The sequence below is a fragment of the Oryx dammah genome, unplaced genomic scaffold, assembly GCF_014754425.2.
Source record: "Oryx dammah isolate SB20612 unplaced genomic scaffold, SCBI_Odam_1.1 HiC_scaffold_7, whole genome shotgun sequence".
In the NCBI taxonomy this organism is placed as follows: domain Eukaryota; kingdom Metazoa; phylum Chordata; class Mammalia; order Artiodactyla; family Bovidae; genus Oryx; species Oryx dammah.
Genome location: NW_024070191.1, coordinates 18,958,268 through 18,984,554, shown reverse-complemented (window position 1 = coordinate 18,984,554; position 26,287 = coordinate 18,958,268). Strand labels below are relative to the sequence as shown.

The 26,287-nt window shown below is 36.7% G+C and overlaps 1 protein-coding gene across 2 annotated transcripts in view; it reads left to right on the top strand.

Moving 5' to 3' along the window:
* Window positions 1-10,615, top strand: part of MICU3 (mitochondrial calcium uptake family member 3) — an 83,691-nt gene extending 73,076 nt beyond the window's left edge. For both annotated transcript variants that reach the window (XM_040243160.1, XM_040243159.1), the window contains 4 exons: window positions 1,813-1,921; window positions 4,978-5,135; window positions 6,181-6,249; window positions 8,228-10,615. In XM_040243160.1, coding sequence (XP_040099094.1) covers window positions 1,813-1,921; window positions 4,978-5,135; window positions 6,181-6,249 — 336 coding nt within the window. In that variant the 3' untranslated portion in view covers window positions 8,228-10,615. The remainder of the gene's footprint in view (window positions 1-1,812; window positions 1,922-4,977; window positions 5,136-6,180; window positions 6,250-8,227) is intronic.
* The last annotated feature ends 15,672 nt before the right edge of the window (window positions 10,616-26,287 follow it).

Genomic DNA, 26,287 nt, shown 5'->3' with positions numbered 1-26,287 from the left:
AACAGAAAGTTTCCTTTTAAGTTAAATTCAGCTTCTGAAAACTTTTCATTGACAGATATCCCTTAAGCATACAGTTTTCTTGTACTTCCCTGGAGGTTCAGACAGTAAGGAATCCACTTTCAGTGCAAGAGACCTGGGTTCGATCCCTGGATCAGGAAGATCCCCTGGAGGAAGGCAAGGCAACCCACTCTGGTATTTTTGCCTGGAGAATCCCATGGACAGAGAAGCCTGGTGGGTTACAGTCCATGGAGTCACAAAGAGTCAGATATGACTGAGCGACTGAGCATAGCACATCTTAAACGTAACGAATCATTACAATGAGAAAAGGAAAGTATGGCAAGTGAACCAGCATTGATTCTCACTGATTTTTTCTGCATTATCTCATCAATCCTTAGAGCAACCTTCCAGATATTGACAACTTTCTTTTAGAAAATGGAAACCTAAGGCTCTCAGGCACTTAAGACACTTGCCAAGGATTCAAACCCAAGACTCTCAGCCAGTGTTGTTCCTACCACATCTTACTTCTGCCTTTCTTTTCTCCTGTCATTTCCATCTCTCCAAAAGAATAACAACTAATAGTATTTCAATAGCACTTTACATTTCTAAAATGCTTTTTCATTTCCACTCATTTGTCTATGAGATATTAAGCTCTTATTTATAGTATTTACTAGGTTTTATTCTGCTGTTTACTAGGCCTTATTCTAGCCACTGTGGATAAAGTGATAAGATCAACAAAATCCTTCTCTCATGGAATACATTTCATTGGAGAGATACAACAAACAAGTAAAGGAAAAATAGTAAATGATATCTTTTCAGATAATGGTAAATATTATGAAGAGGACCAAAGGTCATGAGGACTAGAAAAGGAGATAGACAGTCCCTGAAGCTCTTCTCTTAGATATACACAGGGCTCACTATATTACTTCTCAATGAGGTCTCTCCTTCCAACCTATAACATACTTACCTATTATATAAATATTATTTATATAATAAGTTTCCCCTCTCCTGCTACCCCAGCAGGAAGGTCAGAATTTGTTAAGCCTAAGCTCTTGGCCCTCTGCTCCTTTCTCAGTTTATTTTTCTCTTTCAGTTTTGTTCATTTTGCTAAGAAGAACACATTAATTAAATACAGCTCTTCGTGTCCAAATTTGTATTATCAGAGATACATTGTGCTTACTTCAAGTAACTCTCCTGTTTAACTGAATCTATAACAGTGGCAATAATTTCATTTTATGTAAATAGCATTACTGAGTCCTGTCCGTGATCCTACCCCAAGCCCCGTGCTGGGCCTCCCAGAGCTCTATGTGCATTGTACCTCTTTCCTCTGGGCCTTATCATAGCAGGAACAAGTTAAAACACACTGCTGTGGGTTTTTGGACTTTTTTATTTTGCATTGTCATTATAAAGGCATTAATGACCTAATGCCAAAATATATTTAAAGAATACATCTACAGGAGAAAGTTTGTAAATTTTTTTTTCTTAATGATCATATTTACTTTTAAGGCTTAAAAAATCCAGGCTTGAAATAAAATAGAAATTTTTGTTTATTTTTATTGTAGCATTTTTTTAAACTCTGTGCTGATATGACAGTGTTTTCACCTATCATTGCTAATAGTAGCACATTACCCATGGGAAAAAATTTAGTGAAATTTTACATTCCATTTGGAGAAAGAAGGTTTCAGAAAGTACCCTGGAAATATTTACTTAGAAGATATATTGCTGAGGCTTAGTGTATTTATATCTAGTAAGTGGATATTTATTTTAATTAATTTGACAATGCTAAATATATTTACATGTATTTTCCCAATATAGGGCATTACATTTGATGAATTCAGGTCATTTTTCCAGTTTTTGAACAACCTAGAAGACTTTGCAATAGCTTTGAATATGTATAATTTTGCAAGTCGTTCTATAGGACAAGGTAAGTAATAAACTTCCAAAAATTAAAAGCAAACCATAATTCTTTAGCAACCTTTGACAACAAATTAACTAGATATGTCTGTCATATTCATCATCCATTTGCCTGAAAGTTTGGTATATACTTCAATGGGAAATTCGTTTTCCCTAAGCACAGTTTAGGGAAATATTCTAAATTTTGGTATTAAACTTATTATTGCCTTTCATCACATATTATGGGGAAAAGCTAATGATGTTTGTAAAGGTTCAAAGAGGAAAAAACCTCATGGCTGCTCAGTAACATAGAAGGGTATGTGTCTCCCTATAGAAGGGCCAGCCAGCCATGCCACACACATCATCACAGGTTGACATTCATATTGTTTGTTTGTATTACTGACTTGACCTGTACTTTCTGCTGGCTCAGAAACCCAAATTTTGTCAGCAAAGCTACCTCTTAGAGATGGACTTAAATTAACCAAGTTTTAAGAATGTTATATAAAAATGACAGTTTTACTTAATTTACCAAAAACTACAGCTGTCCTAGAATTGGCTGTTGTCCTCAGGGCCAGCTCTTTCCTTCCCTGTGGGGAGACTTTACAAGTCAAGTCTTTTCCCAGGATTCTGTGACCATTTTCCCTTCCCTTGTGGTCATATCATTTTTTAAATATTCTTGCCATATAAGGATGTTTTGGTTATATCTTTACAGTGATTTTACCTATGCCATATCTAGTAAGTGCTAATTCCCCAGTTTAATTTCAGAGGACAGTCTCTTTATTTTATTACCAAGTTCCAGGGAGAAAGCACACTGGAGCCCCTACATGACAATTCTCTCCAAAACACAGTGAATCCCTTCCATAGCTTTATTCACTTTTTCATTGAGCAAAAGAAACCTGAAAAATTTTCATATTTCACCCTTTGACTGATCTCGATGTTCTTAACGCATTTTAGTGTTTTAAAACCAAAACCTGGAACTTCCCTGGCAGTCCAGTGGTTAAGCTCCATGCTTTCACTGCAGGGGACATGGGTTCGATCTCTGATTGGGGAACTAGGATCTCACAGGCAGTGCAGCCAAAAAAACCTTTTTTTAAAAATTAAAACCAAAACCTTTGGGAGCCCTGCCTTAACACACCGGTGTTTTATTGCCATGATAAATCTGGATGAGTAGCCTGCCAAGCTCCTCTGTCCATGGAATTCTCCAGGCAAGAATACTGAAGTGGGCAGCCTTTCCCTTCTCCAGCAGGTCTTCCCAACCCAGGGGTCGAACCCGGGTCTCTTGCATTGCAGACTGATTCTTTACCATCTGAGCCACCAGGGAAGCCCAATAAATCTACTAATCAACCTTAAAAAGGAAAGAGAGTTAACCTTTAAAAGAGAAAAAGAGTCAGTACCTGCTTACCTGGTTCAGAATGGAAGGCTGCTCTTTTACTTTGTGGAACTGGGAAATGAAAAACATCATTCTTGGCAGGTGCTAGGAATAGATCTGCCTTTTTTTCTTTTTCTTTTTCTGTTGCAACTTCTAGCACCTTAATTCAGGTTCACTTCAGTTCAGTCATTCAGTTGTGTCTGATTCTTTGCGACCCCATGAATTGCAGCACTCCATGCCTCCCTGTCCAGCTCCTGGAGTTCACCCAAATTCATGTCCATTGAGTCGGTGATGCCATCCAGCCCTCTCATGCTCTGTCATCCCCTTCTCCTCCTGCCCCCAATCCCTCCCAACATCAGAGTCTTTTCCAATGAGTCAGCTCTTCGCATGAGGTGGCCAAAGTACTGGAGTTTCAGCTTTAGCATCAGTCCTTCCAAAGAACACCCAGAACTGATCTTTAGAATGGACTGGTTGGATCTCCTTGCAGTCCAAGGGACTCTCAAGAGTCTTTTCCAACACCACAGTTCAAAAGCATCAATTCTTCGGCGCACAGCTTTCTTCATAGTCCAACTTTCACATCCATACATGACCACTGGAAAAACCATAGCCTTGACTAGAGGGACCTTTGTTGGCAAAGTAATGTCTCTGCTTTTGAATATGCTGTCTAGGTTGGTCATAACTTTCCTTCCAAGAAGTAAGCGTCTTTTAATTTCATGGCTGCAGTCCCCATCTTCAGTGATTTTGGAGCCCCCCAAAAATAAAGTCTGACACTGTTTCCACTGTTTCCCCATCTATTTCCCATGAAGTGATGGGACCAGATGCCATGATCTTCGTTTTCTGAATGTTGAGCTTGAAGCCAACTTTTTCACTCTCCTCTTTCACTTTCATCAAGAGGCTTTTTAGTTCCTCTTCACTTTCTGCCAATTACCACTTAAAGAACTAGTGCTGTAGCCAGATAAGTAGTACTCCCACCATTATCTACTCTCCTCTTCCATGTTTCCTGGACAACGCACAGAATAACCTTCTTATAAAACAGATTTGTCAACTCTTGACACACTGACAACTCTTCAGTTCCCCAGTTGCCTGTTGAAGAACACACAGGTTCTTCAAAGTCAGAGCCTCAAAGTCAGAGTGTCCCAGCCTCTATGTGTCCAGGCTGTGCGTGCTCTGAACATGTGCTGTGCTCCTGTTATCCCCACAGCCCGGCCCCCCGCCTTTGTTCTTCCATGTTGTCATCTGCCATTTCCTCTCATCTCTGCAAGCTGAAGTCCTCTATTCAGGGCTCAGCTCATGTACAAACTGACAGGCTTCCCTGATGGCTCTCTTCTCTATCCTTCCCTGGCTCCACACTATGGGACATCCACCATACATTTCCAAATTCCCATGGTGCTCTGTTGCTGCTTTCTGCATGATCCTGTGCAGTGATTATTTGGGCAGGTGTCTCATCTCCCACCTGAACTGCAAGTTCCTTGAGAACTTATTCACTTTAATAACCTCTAAAGTATCTGTGGTTGATACCAGGCCTTTTAACCAAAACCACAAAAATTTTTTGTTCCCTAAAAGATAGGATGATTAATGAAAAGAGTTACATTAACATAAGATCATGACCCACATTTATGGGGGGAAAGAAAAAACTTCCGTTATAACTTTGCTGATAACTAACACATATTATAAAAATAATATTAATGATTTACCCCTTTTCTGTGTCATTTATCTAGATGAATTTAAGCGTGCTGTCTATGTAGCCACTGGCCTCAAACTTTCACCACATTTAGTGAACACAGTCTTCAAGATTTTTGACGTTGACAAAGATGATCAATTAAGCTATAAAGAATTTATTGGAATTATGAAAGACAGACTCCATAGAGGATTCCGGGTAAACCTATACATTTCAAGCCTATTGCTCTCCTTTTAAAAACTGGGGGAAAAAAATCCATCTAAGTTTCAGAAATAGTTTATATGAATATTTAAGTATATAAACAAGAAATGTTATATATTTGAAGAGTAAAACATAAAGTCCTACCTACTTTCAAAAATAATTTGAGGTGATAAAAGGTCATACTTTTTAAAATATAAAATCAGTTTGAATTTCAAAAACTTGTTTTCATATTCATTAGTTTAATGTATTTATCCCAGTTTGGGGGGCGGGGGTGGAAATGTTGCCAAACATTTTTATTACTTCACTCTGAACACTGGCTGTTCAAGACTTGTTAGTATACAAAGAAATATCACCATTTCTCATTTTATATGATGCAGATTTCCACTAGGCAACATGAGGTTCTTAAGTCACTGCATATTCAGTACTTTTTATATGGAAAATCAGGTAAAAAGTGTTTTTTTGTTTGTTGAAACTGTTCGTTCCTGTTCACATCTCACACTGAAAAATAATTTCAAGAAATTCAATGATTTTTATCTCAAAAATATATTTTAAAGAGTGAAATGGTGCATAAATCAGTGCATGTTTACACATTTAATTTATTTTGATATGCCACAAATAGAAAAAGAAAAAAAAAACTGTTTTCTATTCAGCTAGAATATTCAGTCTTCCTTCTTTGGTAAGAATACCTCTGAGTATTATACATTTAAAAAGAGAAAAAATATATATGTACAAAAAATCAAGACTCAACAGAGACAATGTTTTAATCCAAACTGCCTTGATAAAGATACTGTGTATTAAACTGCCACCTAGTGGTTAGTTGTTAACATTCACATTGGTGGCACAAGTCAAGTGAAAATCATTTTTTTCCTCAAATATTTTAGAGTAGCAAGATCAAATTAACACATAAATTATGTATATGCTATAAACCCCTGACACTGTCTTCCTCTCTCAGGTGTTAATCATTTTTATTTTTGCTTTATTTATTGCATATCTATGACTTCATATTTTATTTATACTTTACTTTTAATCCTCTGTTCCACAGGGTTATAAAACAGTTCAGAAGTATCCCACTTTCAAATCCTGTCTGAAGAAGGAACTTCATAGTAGATAAGTATGTTAGCATCTCTATTTGTCAAAATTTGCTCAGTAACAATAAAAGAAAGGGGTCATTTATTTTTCTATTATAACATTTAGGTAATAGCCAAAAGAAATGGAATTGTAATTTATTTTTAAATCTTAGGTCACTAACTCAGAGTCAGTCTTTTAAGGATTTCATTTTGGACTGTAATTCAAGAATAGTTGTTATAACAAAGCATTAGTTTGCCACTATTAAGTTGTGATCTAAAAATGAACTGGAATACTCCAGCTGAAATTCTCATGGAATGTCTTGACTGAAAAGTTTTCCGTTTAACCTTCAGTTTTGTATCTGAGCAGGTACAGTAGAATGAATCCAGATTGCATTTGTATAATCAAGGATCATCAGCCTCTAAGGGATATCTTTTACTGTTTTTTAGAATCATGAGTCCAAACATCTGCTACAATAATAACAACTAATTTTTTTTTGAGTTATTTTGGGTGCCTGGCACTATACTAGATGTTCTTCTACATGCAATATCTCATTTAATCCTTACAGACAGAAATCCCATTTAACAGCCGAGAAAATAGAGACTTGGTGAGTCAGTTACCCAAGATAACCTGCTACTCAGCTGCAAAACAGGATTTGAACCTCATTCTATGTGATGACAAAACCATCTTAGCTATTATTTACTGCACTATCACCAGAGAATGAAATAGTTGAGGAAGATACAGGAGATTTGTTCAGTTTGTATCAACCCAAAGAAATACCTTAAACTTGTTGATGATCTCCAAAATGAGAGATGTGTTTTTCCTTTTTTCTTTCAGTTTTTTTCTTTTTTCTTTAAAAAGTCAACTATAAAATTTTGGTCAGTTGTGAGTGCTGATTAGTTCTCGGAAATGAAAGTTTTGCTCATTTTCATGCTTGCAAATATCTGTTTTTTCCTATTTTTCTCAAGCTTGAAGCATTTATATTTGTCTATAGCATCATTACCAACAGGTCCATATGCATAGGATATCAGTGTATGTTACTTAAAAGACCAAAAGCTATTTAGAAATAACTATGAGAAACATAAACAATCCTAATAAACATGATTAAATACATTACTTAAATAGGACTAAGATCTTAACATGCCACTATTGATTTGTCTTCCTAAAAGAAAACAGGAGTAGTTGATATTTTGCAAAGCTTTGAAGCCTAATGTTTTATGGAACTCAATTAGGGGATTGCTGGTCTAAAATGTTTAGTGATAAGTAGACTTATTTACTTCGGAGAAGGCAATGGCACCCCACTCCAGTACTCTTGCCTGGAAAATCCCATGGACGGAGGAGCCTGGTGGGCTGCAATCCAAGGGGTCACTAAGAGTCCAACTGAGCGACTTTACTTTCACTTTTCACTTTCATGCATTGGAGAAGGAAATGGCAACCCACTCCAGTATTCTTGCTTGGAGAATTCCAGGCACGGCAGAGCCTGGTGGGCTGCCGTCTATGGGGTCGCACAGAGTCGGACACAACTAAAGCGACTTAGCAGCAGCAGCAGCAGCAGCAGCAGCACCAGGCTTATTTACTTAGCTAAGGGGGTAACTGTCATGATTGAGCTAACAGAGGTCAGGTCTTCCTAATCTCTGGGAACTTTATATTGCCCTTATTATAAAAAGTTAAACTAAACATTTTTTTAAAAAGCAGTAGGATTATACTATTTATATGTTATATAGATAGTGTATCTAACCAACTTAAAATAGTGTCACATTAACATCATTGATTCTATGTAGTAGAATATAGAACCATAGCTAAAAATGACTACATAGATTCTAGAACTTTGTAAGACTGAGGATTAGATAAGTTTTCATTCAACTTTTAAGTTAAAGGAAATCGTTATATTATCTGTTGGGTGTTTTTATTATGCTCCTTACTGTTTCTTGTCATTATTATAGTAACTGATCAATGCCATCATGTCCAAATTTCATCCTAAATAAATGTTACTTTTATGTTATTACATATTTTTTTAAAATTAGGTACTGCTAAAGCAGAGTTTAAAGAGTTATTATCTACTTGAAAATGCAAGAAGCAAACATTTCAGAGGGCGGAAGCAAGACTGAAATCAGAACTCATAGAAATGAAGGAAAAGGTGAAACGCTAATTATAATTTTTTCTTGAACTGAATTCTTGAACATAAGACAGATAAGATACATCTTCTTACTAATTACAGATGTTGCGTGTTATGTTGAGCTTTTGTGTTATTTACTGAACTCTGCACTTTTTCATTCCCTTCAGAAGTATATAGATTCTTTCAGGGACTATATAAGAATGTATTTTAAATGTTTTTTTTAATTTATTAGAAGTTTGTCTCATTTTTGAATAATGTATGACTCCTGGAATCTAGATAACTTAAAAATGAACAGCAACATATTCCCTTTGGTTTTGGACTGTGAACTTATTTTCAGAAAGTGAATATTCCTTGAGATTTATGTTAGGGCCCTTAGAATCATTAATAGATCTCTATTACTTACCAGGATTTTAATTACACTGAAATAATTTTGAAACACGAGTAGAAATTAAGCTACTGTACAATATGATGGTTTACATTGTACTTTTAACTTTTAAAAGTACTTAATTAGCATTATTGTTTGAATCATACAAAGTTTTTTTTTAAAGTTTTTGTTCATTTACCAAGGTCAACAGAATATCTGGTATTCTTTTATGTGTACAGTAAAGAAATTTAAAATGTAGATCTTTCTTTCTCAAAAAAAGTCATACATTGATGGTGGAAACAGTGGTAGTTTTTGTAGCAGTAGTCACTGTTATTGCCATTATTGTTTTAAACATGGTGCAGCTCCGACAACAGATGGTACATGTTAATAACACTAATAAAATTAGTATCTTATGGCACTGTAACTTATTGCATATTGTTATTATATGTCTGTAGTATCAAAATGAATACTATAAAGACTAATATAAAATGGTTTAGAAGACTGATGTATATATTAGGTAGAAGTTTATGTTTTGTTTCTTGTGAAAGGACCACATGGACTAGTGAGCCCAACAGGCAGTAATGATGAATAATTTAAATATAATTCATTATTTTAAAATGTCTTTAAAAATAAAAGAAAAACTTTCTTTTGAAAAACAACAAAATTCAATATTCACATGGAGAAAATAACTCAATACTATTTATTGGAAATCTTTTCAATTTAAAGAGTGTAGTTTATAAAAGGATACTATACAAAAATAGAACAGTGGATTTAATTTATATACTGTATGTGGAAGATAGGTTAATTTATCTTCTTGGATGTATTAAATATAAATTGCACACACTCCAACTATTACCTTGCTTTGCACAGGAAAATAAATACTGACTTTGGTTTTATAAGTTATTAAATGTGAAATTGATAGTTCTGCATCAGCCTATTTATAAAAGTATTATTATTTCCAAGAAAATGCTGTTAGCATTGACAGTGCATTTGGTAGACTTTTTACATTCTTCATCTGACTTAATTTATTATATTGATATAGAAATATATGACTCGTAAGTTTTAGAATTTCATATAGTATAATTTAATTTCACCTGCTTTGAAGGTTGTGATTGACTAAGTGAAAATACCTTCTCATTTAACATGCCCAGCTTTATTTTACCTTACATTGAATGTCTTCAATATTATTTACTATCTAAAATAATGGAAAAATAATGCAAAATATGCAAAGAATTTATGGAACTAATGGAAAATTATAATAATGGAAATAATGCAACTTATTTTTATCTTTTATTATAACCTAAGTTACCTTGCATACCTGGAAAAATTGATATTTAGAACAGTCCAAGATTAAAACTGAATTAGCTCATTAAGATTATTAATGATTATTAATAATTCTGCCATTCTCCCAAGGAATACTACCTATGCAAACTTTACTCATTATTGCTTATCACAATGATATTCATCTAAAACTGCAGCATAATATTATACTGCAAATAAATAAAGTATTCTGATCAATTGAAATGGGAAAGAGTAGTAAACTATGGTGATTTTCCATGTTATCACTGTTGAACTTTATCATCTATAAAATGGGAGGTAAAAATATCTCACTGGACTGTTGTTTACATCAATTTAAGAAATTTTAAATGCTTTGAAAATAGTACTATACTAAGTACATGTATGCAGTTCTCAGTATCTTCTACAAATTATTCTTTGGAAAGATGAAGCTATTCATAAAATTTTAGTATCATACTGTTTACAGGAGACTATATGATAAAAGGTTTATGGTCTTCTAAAAATCATTTCATACTAAGAATTTCATTTAACTTAAGTTGTAGTCTGTTGTTCTTATTATAAAAAATAACTGTAAAGTGACCTGTCTTACATTCTTACGTTATCATAAAATAAACATACTTGCTCTCAAATCAGAAATGTAGTACTTTGCTTCTATGTATATTTGTGAACTAAATACGTCTTTCTGAAAAATGTCACATATAAACTCTGAAAATCTTTGCTGATTACCAAACCTCCATTGATCTTATGCCGTCTGCTATATCAGTACAGGCCAAGAAATTAATCTCATCAACACTTCTGTAAGTAAATAAATCACAGAGCCATAAAACCTTTCAAAGTGCCTAATAGGAGTCATACATTATATCATCGGTCCTGGAAAACTTTCAGAAAGTTTACATGTGAATGGAATATCAACTTTGCTTTGTAGGTAGGCCATTTAAATGGCTTAAAATAATTATACCAACACTACAGCAGCCCATTTGACTAGTGTTGGTATCTTGTAGGCATCGTCTTACCAAAACAACTCCTAGAAATCTACTAGTTCCCAAAGTAAACTGCAGTAGTCCTCCTTTATCCACGGCTTCACATTCCATGAGTTCAGTTACCCATGGTCAACTCGGGTCCAAAAATATTAAATGGAAAATTCCAGAAATAAATAATCCATAAGTTTTAAACTGTATGTCATTCTTAGTAGCAGGATGAAATCCCACTATGTCTTTCCTGAGTTACGAATCAGTCCTTTGCTCAGCATCTCTTGCCTGTTAGTTATCAGATCGATTGTCATGGTATCACAGTGCTTAAGATCAAGTGACCATTGTTTTACTTAATAATGGCCCCAAAGCACAAGATTAGTGGTGCTGGCAATTTGGATATGTTAAAGAGAAGCCGTGAACGTAAATGTGTTAGTCGCTCAGTCGCGTCCAACTCTTTGTGACGCTATGGACTGTAGCCTGCCAGCTTTCTCTGTCCATAGGATTCTCCAGGCAAGAATACTGGAGTGGGTTGCCATTTCCTACTCCAGAGGATCTTCCCAAGCCAGGGACTGAACTCGGGTCTCCTGCATTGTAGGCAGACTCTTTACTGTCTGTGCCACTAGGGAAGCCCAAGAAGCTGTACAGTGCTTCTTTTAAGTGAGGTGAAAGTTTTTAACTTAATAAGGAAAAGAATACAAATCATTTGCTGAGATTGCTAAGATCTACCATTCTAAGAACAAATCTTCTGTTCCCAAAATTGTGAAGAAGGAAAAAGAAATTCATGCCAGTTTTACTGTCACACCTCAAGCTGCAAAAGTCACAGAGCATGGTAAGTGCCCAATTAAGATGGAAAAGTCATTTAATTTGTATAAGAAGATATTTTGAGAGAGAGAGAGGCCATGTTCATGTAACTGTTATCACAGTATATTATTACAGTTGTTCTATTTTATTATTAGTTTCTGTACCTAATTTGTAAATTCATCTGTATCATAAGTATGTATGTATAGGAAAACTTTTTTTCTCTGAATTTACTTTTTATTGTCTGCTGTTCATGTTTTGTATATTCAAGTTTTATTCTGATTATTTAATTTCAGTTTCTTTGAAGTTTTCTTCTTTCTTCATTGCCTCATTATGTTATTCTGTTTGCGTTTTGGGTGTCTCATATTAAAGGTTCTTCTCAAATCTCTGGTCTTCTTTTGCTATATGTTTGTATTTTAAAACAAATTGGAAGCTCTGTGTGCACGAAATGAGTTTTGGTTGATGGGTTCAGCTCACTGCTGTTTTTGGCGAGGCTATTTCAGGCGAGGCACCTTGACTATGGGTATTGCTAGGTCTTTTTCTCTTTGCCTGGTCAGATTTCTCCTACCTGGTAACAGCCTAGCTACTGTTTTTTTCAGAAGGCCCTTTGAAGATGGAGCCATAGGTATATTTAATGAAAGGAGCCATAAGCTCATATATTTAATGAGCTGTTATTGAGCGATTTGAATGTTTTCACCATGTCTTTGTTTACTTTTTCGAGAAAAGCACATTTTAAAAACTTAGGACCTCAGTCTGGAAAAAAAATGAAACTAAATCATGAAAGTCATGTGCTAGATGGATTTATTTACCAAATCCAGAGTTAAGTTACCTCTTCTTGAACCAGATAGTAATAGTTTTAAGAAAAATTAAAGTATGATGGTGATTGTGGACTTACAGAACCACCACATATTTAAGCTTGGATGGTAGGGATGAGAAAGACATTAATTGATAAAGGAAAGCCAGTGGATATCAGTTATTGGAAAGTTAAAGAGAGCAGCCGTACTCTCTTACAAAATATATTTTAGTGATGATTACTGAAGAGACAAAGAACTGAACTGGACCACTAGTCTAATTCAGTACAGCATTTCCTATTGCATATTTTCAAGGATGGAGCAGGCAGCTTGATGGTTAAGGAGATTCATCTTCTAGCAGAGTTTAAAATGTGGTAAAATGAGAGTTTAGGACAGAAGGAAAGACAACTAATAAAGATATTTCTAATCCATGGTATATAATGCTTTATTCCTTGCAAGCTCTAGGTGCTATAAGAGTTAAAAGTTCAAGCTGAAAAATCTATCCAAAAAACACGCTGAAAATCTATACCTTTTTTTATGTCGTTGCTCTTTGGTGCTAAGAGGTTCTCAAGAAGGTGAGTATCTTATGTACCATTTGTGCTGTAATATTTAATTACAGTGAGTGTACAGAAGATTAGCTGTCTCAAAGATTCTTTTGAAATCAGATTGTACATCAGAACTGCATTGTGCCCTGCTAAGTAAGCAAATTTAAGAAAGTGGAGAAGGTGATGTCAAGACTTATTGCAAAATGAACAAATAAAGCAGTAGGATTTGGTTGGTGTTCAGCCTATTAAAGCATGGCCAAATGTCAGTCTTCATTTGTCAACTTAAATATGTTTTTCTAAAATTTACAAAGATTCAAGTCTATGGAAAGTGTCCTTTAGCTAGTATCTGAACTTGAGAAATAAATTAAGAGCACAAAATGCTGAGTAGATTATACTAATAACTCAATTTCTCATAGTGATTAATTACCACATAAATATTACATTACTAATTCATACAGATACCTGTTGTCCTTTTCTGTTATTTTTCTGATTATAATGTTAATGCTTGTGTTTTTGCTCCCTAATATTTGAAGTTTAAGAGACTTGGAAGTTAACTTCTCCTCCACAATAGCTAGACTCCCCTCCCCCCAAAAAGTAAAAGTAAAATTTTAAATAATCCACAAGCCAAGCCCCAGTTAACTAGATAGATAAGGTAGCTCGAAGCCTAAATTGGACTCCCTGGAAACAGGAACATAGGTGAGGATCTCTGGCCAGAGCAACAAAGTTCACAGGTGCTTGAAACTAAGAATGATAGGGAACCTGCAGGCATTAAATCAAAAACTCAAGAGTTGTGGGTCCAGTTGTGATTAACTGGTATTAGAGTTAGTGTTCTGTCAGAAACTATAGCATTATGCAACAAATACTTCAAGGCTTTGATCCTTGAGAGGAAGGACATTCATGCAGTGACCTCTACATTCACTCTGGCTTGCTGCCTGGACGCACTTTCCACATTGCAACAGAGAGAAATGAAGCCCAAACAGAAAACAGAAGATGGAAGAAATGAGATGAGGAAACGGCTCCTGGAGGTCACACAAGGCTAGGAGACACTGGAATTCAAATCATCCACTGTGTAAAGTCCTCACTGAACAACCCAAGAATTAAATTAAGGACATGCCTTAGGAGTAAGACCATAATAAAACCTAAAATTAATCCTCAGTAGAAGCAAGCTGATCTGCCAATATAGTAACTACCCACCAAAACAAAATTCAGTACTCTAAAGGAAAATAGCAAAAATCTGTATTTTCAATAATATCCACAACAGGACTTCCCCGATAGTCTACTGATTAAGAATCCACTTGGCAATGCAGGGAACATAGATTTGATTCCTGGTCTGGGAAGATCCCACATGCTACGGAGCAACTAAGCACATGTACCATAACTACTAAGCCAGCACTCTAGAGCCTGTGAGCCACAACTACTGAACCCAAGTGCATCTACTGAAGACCACATACCTGGAGCCCATGCTGCAACAAGAGAAACCACTGCAGTGAGAAGCCCGTGCACCCCATTGAAGAGTAGCCTCTGGTCACCACAACTAGAGAAAGCCTGTGTGCAGCAACAAAGACCCAGCACAGCCAGAAATAAATTAGAAAAAAAAAAAAAAAGTACATATACTCACAAAAACAAAAAAGTAAAAGAAAAAAATATCCATAATATCTGCTGTAAAGTAAACAAGTATATATACCAAGCAAGAAAATGTGACCAGGGGAAAAAGCAGTCAATGGAAACAAATGTTTGAGTTAGTAGATATGAACTTTAAAAATTTTCTTATAAGTATTGGGTTTTCTGTAAGATGTTATGGAAAAACCCAAACGAACTTTCTGGTGAACCCAATGTATTAAAAGGTTTAAAGGAAAGGATGAGCATAGTGGGAGAAGTGGGAATTACATACAGTAAAGTTAAAACTATGAAAAATAACCAAATGGAAACTCCTGGATTGAAATAGATAACATTTACAATAAAAATTCATCACATGGACATAATAGAAGATTTGAGACAGAGAAAGAAAGGATGAGTAAACATGAAGGCAGAGAAATAAGGCTATCCAAACTGACAACAGAAAAAGGAAAAGTTACTGAGGCAATCAAAAGGTTCCTGCTATCACTGTTAGTATTTTACATTCTTCTGAAAGTTCTAGTCAATGCAATAATAAAGGAAATAGAAATATGAACAATAATACGGGAATGGCAAAGACAGGTACTATCATTTGCATATAACATGACTGACCAACAGAAAACTCAGCTTATAGAGGTATAATGTTAATTTTTTTGGTGTCATCTTGACTGGGTCATGGAGGACCCAGATACTTGGTCGAACAGTATTCTGGGAGAGGTTTTTTTTTTTTTTTTTTGCATGAGATTGATGTTGAAGCTGAAAGTCCGATACTTTGGCCACTTGATGCAAAGAGCTGACTCATTGGAAAAGACCCTGAGGCTGGGAAAGATTGAGGGCAGGAGGAGAAGGGGACGACAGAGGATGAGATGGTTGGATGGCATCATTGACTCGATGGACATGGGTTTGGGTGAACTCTGGAGTTGGTGATGGACAGGAAGCCTGACGTGCTGTGGTTCATGAGGTCGCAAAGAGTCGGACACAACTGAGTGACTGAACTGAACTGAACATTTAAATCAGTAGACTGAGTAAAGCAGATTGCTTCTCTAGTGTGAGTGGGCATCATCCAATCAGTCAAGGGTCTGAATAAAACAAAAAGGCTGATTCTCCCCCAAGTAAGACAGAATTCCTCCTGCCTGCCTCCCTTGGACCTGAAACACTGGCTCTTGAGCCTGCCAGCCTTCGGACTGGAATTAAACCCTCAGCTCTCTTGGTTCTCAGGACTTCCTGAGACTTGGGAACATTATAATGCCTTTACAATACTTTAGTCCCACCCAGAAACAATTATTTCAGTTATTTATTCTTAAGATTTATGGCTTTTGCTATCTAAGTCATATTTAGAAGGTCTTTTCTAGATCCTGCATACTTACAGATCTAGATTACTAGTTTCTAGATTACTGCATACTTAGGGTTGCTTTTAATAGTTGGAATTTTTCCCATTAGATTTTCTATCTGATTACTCTTGGTATATGGAAAAACAATTTGATTTATTCAGCCACTTAACTCCTACTAGTTCTGACATTTTTATTGATTCTCTTGAGTTTTCTGTTTGTCAGTCATATTATATGCAAATGATAGTAACTGTCTTTGCCATTCCTATCTTACTGCTCATATTTCTATTTCCTTTATTATTGCATTGAGTATAGCTTTCAGAAGAATGTAAAATACTAATAGCAATAGCAGGAAAATTAAGTATAATATTTTCCTGTCAATCTGAGACAAATAGTTTATCTTGTTAAACTATCCTTTATTTCCTCATTTTGGATGAGTTTGAAAAAAGGAATGAGTGTTGAATCATCTCAAATGCCTTTCAGCTTCAACTGAGATAATTAAACATTTTTCCAGTTTGATCTCCACATGCAATATATCTGCTTTATAGGCTTCCTAGTATTAAATGCTCATACACTATTGTAATAAACTCTGATCACAGTAGACCATTCTTTCATTTCCTGGTCTTAGACAGGTTGCCTTTCCTATATCAGGTTCCTTATCTCTTAAATTAGAGCTAAAAATTGTATCTGCCCCCATGTTATAAGGATGAGATGAGATAATTCATAGAAAGTAAATTTATATAAAATGCTTAGCCCTGCAGTCACCATCTTGAAATTAATAACGTTACCTTTGGATTTTTGTTTTGTGAATGAAGTCAGTGAGACATTGGAGCTTGTGCAGGGGCTTGGAGCCTCTGCTCACACCCAGTCCTCCTTCCCACTCCCCAGGATGGGTTCTTGGCCACCCTCTCCTTTGCCCAGCTTCAGCCTCCCCACCCTGAGCAGCAACTGCCTCCAGAATCCAGTGCCTTGGCAGGGGTCTGTGTGTAGGTATGGGTAGGAATGGGGAAGGGCACCCACACCAGTCAGAGCCTTGGGGCAGAGTATGGTGGAGACCATCATGCCCTGGACTAGTGGTGCCATGGTGCCTCAGCGGGCAGCCAGCCAAAGGGCATGGCTTGCTTAGATGAACCTGCCCCTAACCTGAGGACTGGGAGCTTTTTAATTTTGACATCTCAATACCCTGAGGGTGGCTTATCCACTATGGGTTGGGGTACCACGCCTATAGGAAGAAGAAATATCTGTCTGAACTTCTCCAAGGTGCTCCCCAGCTGAAGCCTGGTGCATCTTTCCAGCAGCCAGCATGAGCAGGTGCGTGTGTACCCTGAGTCACGGGATGGGGGCCCAGGACACCTGTGAGGTGTGCACTCACCTAGGAAGCATCCCCGTACTGGAAGGAGCATGCCCTTGGCTTGCTTCATGCTGGATGAAGCTTCTCTTCCTCCTCCCAGCCTTCCTGAGTCTGACTCGCGATGCCTCAGAAGCATTCTCAGAAGCTGTGCCATTAAATATGAATTATATTATTTCAGTGATTTCACATAGAAGGTAAATGCTCTGATATTTGCACCTTAAACAGGCATTGCATAATATAAAGGTGAATGGTAAGAGTCATGCAAATAACTTAAAATTTTAAATTTGTATTTACTTAAAATGACATTAAATAGCCAATTAAAAACTTCATGACATTCTGAGAGACTATGGAAGGAAGAAAAAGCTTTATATTTTAATACCTTAGCCCTTTTTTTCTGCTTTATTGAACAAAGCCCTGCATTTTCATTTTGCACAAGACTCCAAAAATTATGTAGCCAGTCCTTCCCTGGAATGTGGACACTGGGGCCACTGTACAGGGGTCTCTGTGGGTTTGGTGAGATCCAGGATGGTAAAAAAACAAAAGAAAAAAATAATATACTACTTGGGAGTGGACTTTGAGTTTCTCAAAACACTTATGGAGAAAATGGTTTCTGTGTTAGAAAAGAAACGAGAAAAGAAGGCTAAGGTGGTAAGTGTGCTGCTCGTGATACCCAAGGTGTATGGCAACAGCACAGCACTAAGGCCTTAGGAGAACTTGGTGTCCAGAGAGCAGTTTTGATGAACTGTCTGAACTGACCACTTGAGTATTGACTATGTGACTTATGGACCTTACTTAACAAAAACATTCCAAGTGGGTTCACTATAAAACTCCTAGAGGAGAACATAGGCAAAACACTCTCCGACATAAATCACAGCAGGATCCTCTATGATCCACCCCCAGAATACTGCAAATAAAAGCAAAAATAAACAAATGGGATCTAATTAAAATTAAAAGCTTCTTCACAACAAAGGAAACTATAAGCAAGGTGAAAAGACAGCCTTCTGAATGGGGGAAAATAATAGCAAATGAAGCAACTGACAAACAACTAATCTCAAAAATATACAAGCAACTTATGCAGCTCAATTCCAGAAAAATAAACGACCCAATCGAAAAATGGGCCAAAGAACTAAATAGACATTTCTCCAAAGAAGACATACGGATGGCTAACAAACACATGAAAAGATGCTCAACATCACTCATTATCAGAGAAATGCAAATCCAGACCACAATAAGGTACCACTTCACACCAGTCAGAATGGCAGCGATCCAAAAGTCTACAAGCAATAAATGCTGGAGAGGGTGTGGAGAAAAGGGAACCCTCTTACACTGTTGGTGGGAATGCAAACTAGTACAGCCACTATGGAGAACAGTGTGGAGATTCCTTAAAAAATTGCAAATAGAACTGCCTTATGACCCAGCAATCCCACTGCTGGGCATACACACCGAGGAAACCAGAATAGAAAGAGACACATGTACCCCAATGTTCATTGCAGCACCGTTTATAATAGCCAGGACATGGAAACAACCTAGATGTCCATCAGCAGATGAATGGATAAGAAAGCTGTGGTACATATACACAATGGAGTACTACTCAGCCATTAAAAAGAATACATTTGAATCAGTTCTAATGAGATGGATGAAACTGGAGCCGATTATACAGAGTGAAGTAAGCCAGAAAGAAAAACACCAATACAGTATACTAACACATATATATGGAATTTAGAAAGATGGTAATGATGACCCTGTATGCGAGACAGCAAAAGAGACACAGATATGTAGAGCAGACTTTTGGACTCTGAGGGAGAGGGAGAGAGTGGGATGATTTGGGAGAATGGCACTGAAACATGTATATTATCATGTAAGAAACAAATCGCCAGTCTATGTTCGATGCAGGATACAGGATGCTTGGGGCTGGTGCACGGGGATGATCCAGAGAGATGATATGCAGTGGGAGGTGGGAGGGGGGTTCATGTTTGGGAACTCATGTACCCCCGTGGAGGATTCATGTCAGTGTATGGCAAAACCAATACAGTATTGTAAAGTAAAATAAAGTAAAAATAAAAATTTATAATAAAAAAGAAAATGTATGAAGTTAAGTTTATAACTAAAGCAGAATGTAAATTTATAAAGAATAAATCACAGCAATATGTTATAAGGTTTAAATTTCACAAGGCAGAAGGGATTTTGGTAAAAAAGGGTTTAAAAGACCCACAGAACATACTTTCAACTGTGGGTTTGAGCTGTGGGCTCTGGGCAAACAACTGTAACAGATACCCTAGTGAGTGAGTGTTAGTTGCTCAGTCGTGTCTGACGCTTTGCAACCCCATGGAGTGTAGCCCACCACGCTCCTCTGTCCATGGAACTCTCCAAGCAAGAATTCTGGAGTGGGTTGCCATTTCCTCCTCCAGGGGATCTTCCCAACCCAAGGACTGAACCTGGGTTTCTTGCCTTGCAGGCGGATTCTTTACCATCTGAGCCACCAGGAAAGCCCCAATAGATAACCTAACCTTGGAACAAACTAAGGAAGGAAATGAATGACAGCTGAAAAGAAAAGAAAGAAAAAAAGCAGGAGCTAGCAAATAACGAAGTCGACGTTGTAATGTACCCAGTACTGGAAAGAATACCGGTCACCTCAGTAAGAAATAGACAAATCAGCTTCAAGCAGAAGAAAAGAATAAGGAACAGTTCTTTAACAGCCATTGCAGTGGTTCCCACACCCAGTGCTTCGGTCATCACTGCTGTCACAGTGTCTTGCTAGAGAGGCAGTTTCACTCAAGGTGAATAGGTGGCTGATTAGCACTTTTCAGAAAGCCATTGTCTGAGGTTCTCTGTGCTTGATATCCTGGTGCCGTTTTCTCATTAAGATGATTCATGAAAATTTTCAATTAGATTCCTATGGTATTTTTTAAAGTCAATTTGGTTTCAACCTTTCAACTAAATGTATGAGTCAGTGTATCATTTAGACAGGTGTAGACCTGCATAATTATAAAGTTAAATGATGCTTGAATAGAATTGAGAAAATGAGAAAAGACTTAAGGCAGAATTCAAGATGACATAGCTATTTCAAAAAGGACATACTGAAAAATAGGCATGAACAGGTGAGATAGTTAGCCTATCCATTCAGAATGGTGTGGTCTTGAGGTCAGCTTCAATGGTTCAGATCCTGACTGTCACATTCTACCTTTGTAGTTAAGCAAAGCTCTTACTGCCTTTTACATATCTAAACTTTTTTGTATGTAAGATGAGGTGACAATAGCAGCTGAGTCTTAGGATAGTTGTGAAAATTAAATGAGAAATTGCCTGTAGAGAGCTGACTTTAGCAAACAGACAATGAATGTTAGTTATTAGTATTCCTAAATGATATCTCTATGCATTTAAAATTTGCTTATTTGTAATCAGGTTCATCAACTTAGCCATGAGGATTAACACAAAGGTAAAAATTCATGAGCTACTGAAAAATATAAAGTGGTATTCATTATTAAAGTGGACTAAAAATAGCGAAAAGAAAATATCTTTTTAAAATTTCTTTTGATAAATATAGCCAAGCACTTTCAACCGATCCTGTACATAGTTCCTGTTTAGGTTGTTGATACTGTCTTCGTCTACTGAATCCTCTTGGTTTCCAGGCACCTTCTTAACTTTATTGAATATTTTATGCTGCGCATGTGAAATATATAGTCCATGTACCTAGGACTGTTTCTGTCTACTAGTTTTTCTTGCTTCTAAAAACAGAAAAGCGGAATGCCTACGGCTAAAAAGAAAATTCTATCTCTTGTCAGTTCCTTCTGCTGATATTTCAGGACTCCAAATTATATATTCACATAATTTGGTTTTTCTGACTCTTTTTAAAAAAACAACAACATGAAGTCAAAAACTAAAATGCATTGCTTTTTATAGCAGAAAATAGCTTCAATTGCTCAAAGCTAATTTAGAATAAAATCCACTCAACCTGAAAAACATAAAATATGTATATTTTTAAAATTTGCTTGCAGATCCCTTGTCACTCATAGTCCCACACAAACATCTTTTATATCTTTTTAATGTAATATTCAAGAAATGGGAATGAAGCTTTATTCTTGTTGAAAAACATTGCTCAATCCTGCCCTTAGCATAGTACCTGGGATCTGGTGAATTATCAATAAAATTTGTTGAAAGAATAAGTGGGTAAACCTATGGAATGTGTGAATAAATAAACAAAGTAAGGCATATCAAGCCTGAAAGAACAGTCTTCAAATCAAGAGTCAGACCCCAGTTTGCCTAATTGCTGAGTCAGTCTCTTAACTGCCTTGATAAATTACTTCCTGTATACTTGATTACTGAGAAGCAGAGAGAAGAGACTTCCTCTAGGAAGAGGACACCTAGAAGAGATCAGTGGCAGCTATGGTTGGGTGAGAAACTGAGGCTTCTCAGCAGACTGGTGAGAAGTGATCAATGAGGGATGGGGGAAAGGAATAGCAAGACAGAAAACTGGCCTGTATCTAGAGTCATATAATTGATCATCCAAACCAGGATACATTTGAAAATGAAAGGGAACTCACTCATAATGACACCAGGATCTCACCACAAACGGGGACTGTCCTGGGAAAACTAGGACATACTGTCACCTTTCCCACGTCCCTCCCTTTCTTTTTCTCTTTTATTCCTTCTTTTTTCCCCTCTTCCCTCTTCTTTTCTCTCCTCATTTGTTCTCCCCATGGCTCTCACCAGCTTTTTCCGTATGCATTTAGTGGCAATAATTTGCCATGATTATCACGAATTGGGATGCTCACTGCTGCTGCTGCTGCTAAGTCACTTCAGTTGTGTCCGACTCTGTGCGACCCCATAGACTGCAGCCCACTAGGCTGCCCCGTCCCTGAGATTCTCCAGGCAAGAATACTGGAGTGGGTTGCCATTTCCTTTCCAATGCATGAAAATGAAAAGTGAAAGTGAAGTCGCTCAGTCATGTCCGACTCTTAGCGACCCCATGGACTGCAGCCCACCAGGCTCCTCCGTCCAGGGGATTTTCCGGGCAAGAGTACAGTGTCCCATATTTGAACTTATTTTGACAAATGCTGCAAAACAGCATTTCCTTTGCTGCTCTGTTAGTTACTGCTATGTAACAAATTATCCCAAAATGCAGTGGTCTAGGAAAATGTGTATTATCTCACACAATTACTGAGAGGAATTCAAGAGTAGCTTAGCTGGGAGATTCTGGCTCAGGGTCCCTATGATGAGCAGTCAAGCTGATGGCTAAAACTACAGTCATCTGAAAATATGGCTGGAACTGGAGGATCGACTTCTGAGCAAGCTCACCCACATGGCTCTTGATTCCTTGCACTTAGGCCAACCCACAGAGCTGCTCACGACATGACAGATCACTTCTGCCAGAATGAATGATCCAAGAGAGAGGAGAGGCACAGTGCGTCTTACGACCTAGTTTCTGAAGTTTCCCTCTCTCACTTCTACTGCATTCTATGGTAGAGACACTGAGGACTTGACCAGAGCTAGAATATCCACTTCCAGGAAGACTCACATGACTGTTGACGGGAGGCTTGTGTCCCTTGCTATGGCCCTTCCATAGGTCTGCTCATGAAATAGCAGCTAACTTCTCCCAGAGAAAGTGATCTGGAAGAGAGAAGAGGAAGTCACAGTGTCCTTTTTAACCTAGTTTTTTAAGCCATCCACCATCAATTCTGCATTAATCTGTTCATTAAAAGTAAGTCACTCAGTCTGGTCCACACTCAAAAGGAAGAGAATTAACCTCCACTTCTTGAAAGGAGTAGTATCAAAGAATTTGTAGACATACTTAAAAATCAGTACAACTGCATAATTTTTTTTTAACTCTGACTCCTTGATTTAATTTTATTCAAAATATTTGATTTTATTAAAAAAAATGATAAGATACAAGAGAATGCTATACTAACTAAGCTATTTACATTATGTTTTACCAGAAAAATTAGAAAACACACCTAACTATACAGCAATGGAAGAATGGTTTGATGAATTACAGTACTTCTATGGAAGAGAATATTGTGCAACTATTTAAAATCACTCAGAAGCCTGTATATTAACATGAAAAACATTTATGATGAAATATAGGAAAAAACAGTAACTTGTACATTGAAAAAATATGCATAAAAAATAGATCAGATGGGAACATACCAAAATAACAACAATGGTGAAATCATGGGAGGTTTGTCTTTCTCTGTTTCCACATTTTCTGTGGTGTAGCTGTTTCCAAGACTTCTGTTATGTATTGTTCTATAATGTATAATTTTGTTATGATTATTTTTTATTTTAAAAGATAATTCAAGATAATACTGACTTTCTAAATAAGGATTCAATAGGCATTTATATATATTTTTTTTCCTATGTAGCAAAAAACAGACTGTGATCAGATTTTAGATAGACTTCTAAGGGGTTAAGTCTCTGGTGGCTTAGATGGTAAAAAATCTGCCTGCAATGCAGGAGACCTGGGTTCAGTCCCTGGGTCAGGAATATCCTCTGGAGAGAGGAATGGCAACCCACTCCAGTATTCTTGCCTGGAGAATCCCATGGACAGAGGAGCCTGGCGGGCTACAGTCCACGGGGTTGCAAGAGTCAGAGCAATTATGTTAGTGACGAAAGAGTAGGAAAGTGGTGACACACTCAAAGAAAAGCGGTAAATAGTTGAGAATTTAATTAACGGAGACAGAGTATGGTTGAACACTCTAGGGAGTTAAGATACTCACCCTGCTTTGTCTTGAAGACGCAGAGGGAGAGACTAGCTATAGCTCATGGAAGCTGTGATCTTCAGTGATCAGGCTCCAGGAAGTGAAACAAACAACCCCATGCTATTCTCTGACTCTCTAGACCACCTGCCCACCTCCCACTGATGGAACCAACCAGACTCCAGAGTGGAAGGACTTCTCTGATAAAAGGTGATCCCATATATAACACAAAGAAGGGAAAAAATTGGATCTGAAAGCGTAAGTGGAAATGCCTACCATATGGGGATTATTTAAATTAGCTGGGAGATGCTCTGATGAGAAGATTCTGAAGATCTTACAATTATACCTCTGTACCAAAAATACATATCAACAATGTTTGAGGACTATATATTTTGGCAATCAAACTGTTCACATAAACATGTCCAGATATCACACTGGTTATGGACATTTTCACCCTTAGACACACACGCACTGCCTGCATTTTAGATCACTGCAATTCGTACTGATTCTTGCATTTGTTCATGCATATCTTATACCAGGTTTTATTTTAGTATAGACAATATGTACACAAACCGGAAGAACATTTTCAATAATATGCACACTAGTGACCCCCCTGGTAAAGTTATTTCCTTTGAAATAAGAGATGTAGAAGTGGACATATCCTTTAGCTGAACCATGAATCTCACCAAGGAAAGCTCCTTGTTGGGTTGAGTTTCATTTGATTTGGTTTGCTTTGCTTTGCTGCTCACCATGTAATCTCCACCCACCTTAATATCTCAACAGGAAGCCATCAAAATTTGTTGAATGGATTTATTAAGACTTTATCTTTTAAAGCCTCTACTGACAGTAAAGCAGCCTCAATAGAACCATGATTTTTATAGTTTATAAACATGTTGGAAACATCAGCTTTTTTGTAATGATTATAGTTACAACTTATTTTTTTATAAACAAAGTTAATTACTACTCTTATTTAAACTATTTTATCCCAGTGTTGCAGGCAGTATAAGTCACTGCAGTGTTCTATATTTAACAAAATAATAGAATACTGATGCTTTTAACATTAGCTTAAGTCACTGGAATTTGCATTCACATATGTGTGTTCATATTCCCGCTAATTAAAGAGTAATTATAAATTTCTATAGGTGACCATCTTTACTGCTGTGAAAGTTTCATTATCACATTGTATATAAAGTCCAATTTACCTTATATCAATCGAAAATATTTTTAAACTGTATAATTTCTACATTATGATTAAATTAATATTTTGAACAGTTCACAAGATGACCAAGCAAGTTGTTGAATCTTTTCCACTTGGGAATTAAAAATGTTATCTTCACTATTTTATGGAGTTTAAGAGAAAACTTAAAAGAATGAAAATGTATTACCCAAACCCATTACTTGGTTTAAAGCATAAAATCCAGAACCACTAATCATTGGGATTTTGGACTTTCAACCACTATATAGAGTGCTTGAAAAACCAAACATCCATGTCGTCTCATATAAAAGTTATTGATATTCCACTGCCAATCTATTATAGCATTTCATAGCATGACCCATTATCAAAAAGACTGAAATATAAGCAAATGGAGAAAGGTTTTATCAACCTGTGAAACAGTCCAAAAAAATTCAGAATTTGGAGTGTCCATACATCACATTGTAGACGCAAAGAGTCTGGGGCTTCCCAGGTGACGCCAGTGGTGAACCCACCGGCCAATGCAAGAGACTCAGACAAGGGTTCGATCCTTGAGTCCGGAAGCATGGCAACCCACTCCAGTATTCTTGCCTGGAGTATCCCACAAACAGAGGAGCCTGCCAGGCTATAGTCCGTAGAGTCACAAAGAGTCAGACACGGCTGAAGCAACTTAGCATTTATGCAAAAAGTCTAAGCTATAAACCATAACTTAGACACTGAGTAAATTCTAGCTGATGGACGAATTCCCGATAATCAAAATCTTTTCTACTACAAATTCGAAGCCAACATGCCTTTTTTGTTAAATATCATTAAACATTTTTTTCTTCATTTTCCCTGCTCTTTTTAAAGACCTGAGAAAACTCTGGTTAGATTTTTTTTTCTTCTACAGTAAAAAACTTGCAATGTGAGCTTGATCTCTTAAGTTTCATTTAAAATCTTTGACAACACTTGAAATACTTATTAATATTAAACGTTGTATATATATATTATATATAGCAGGACAAAAGCATGTCTTGAGCCAGAGCCAGT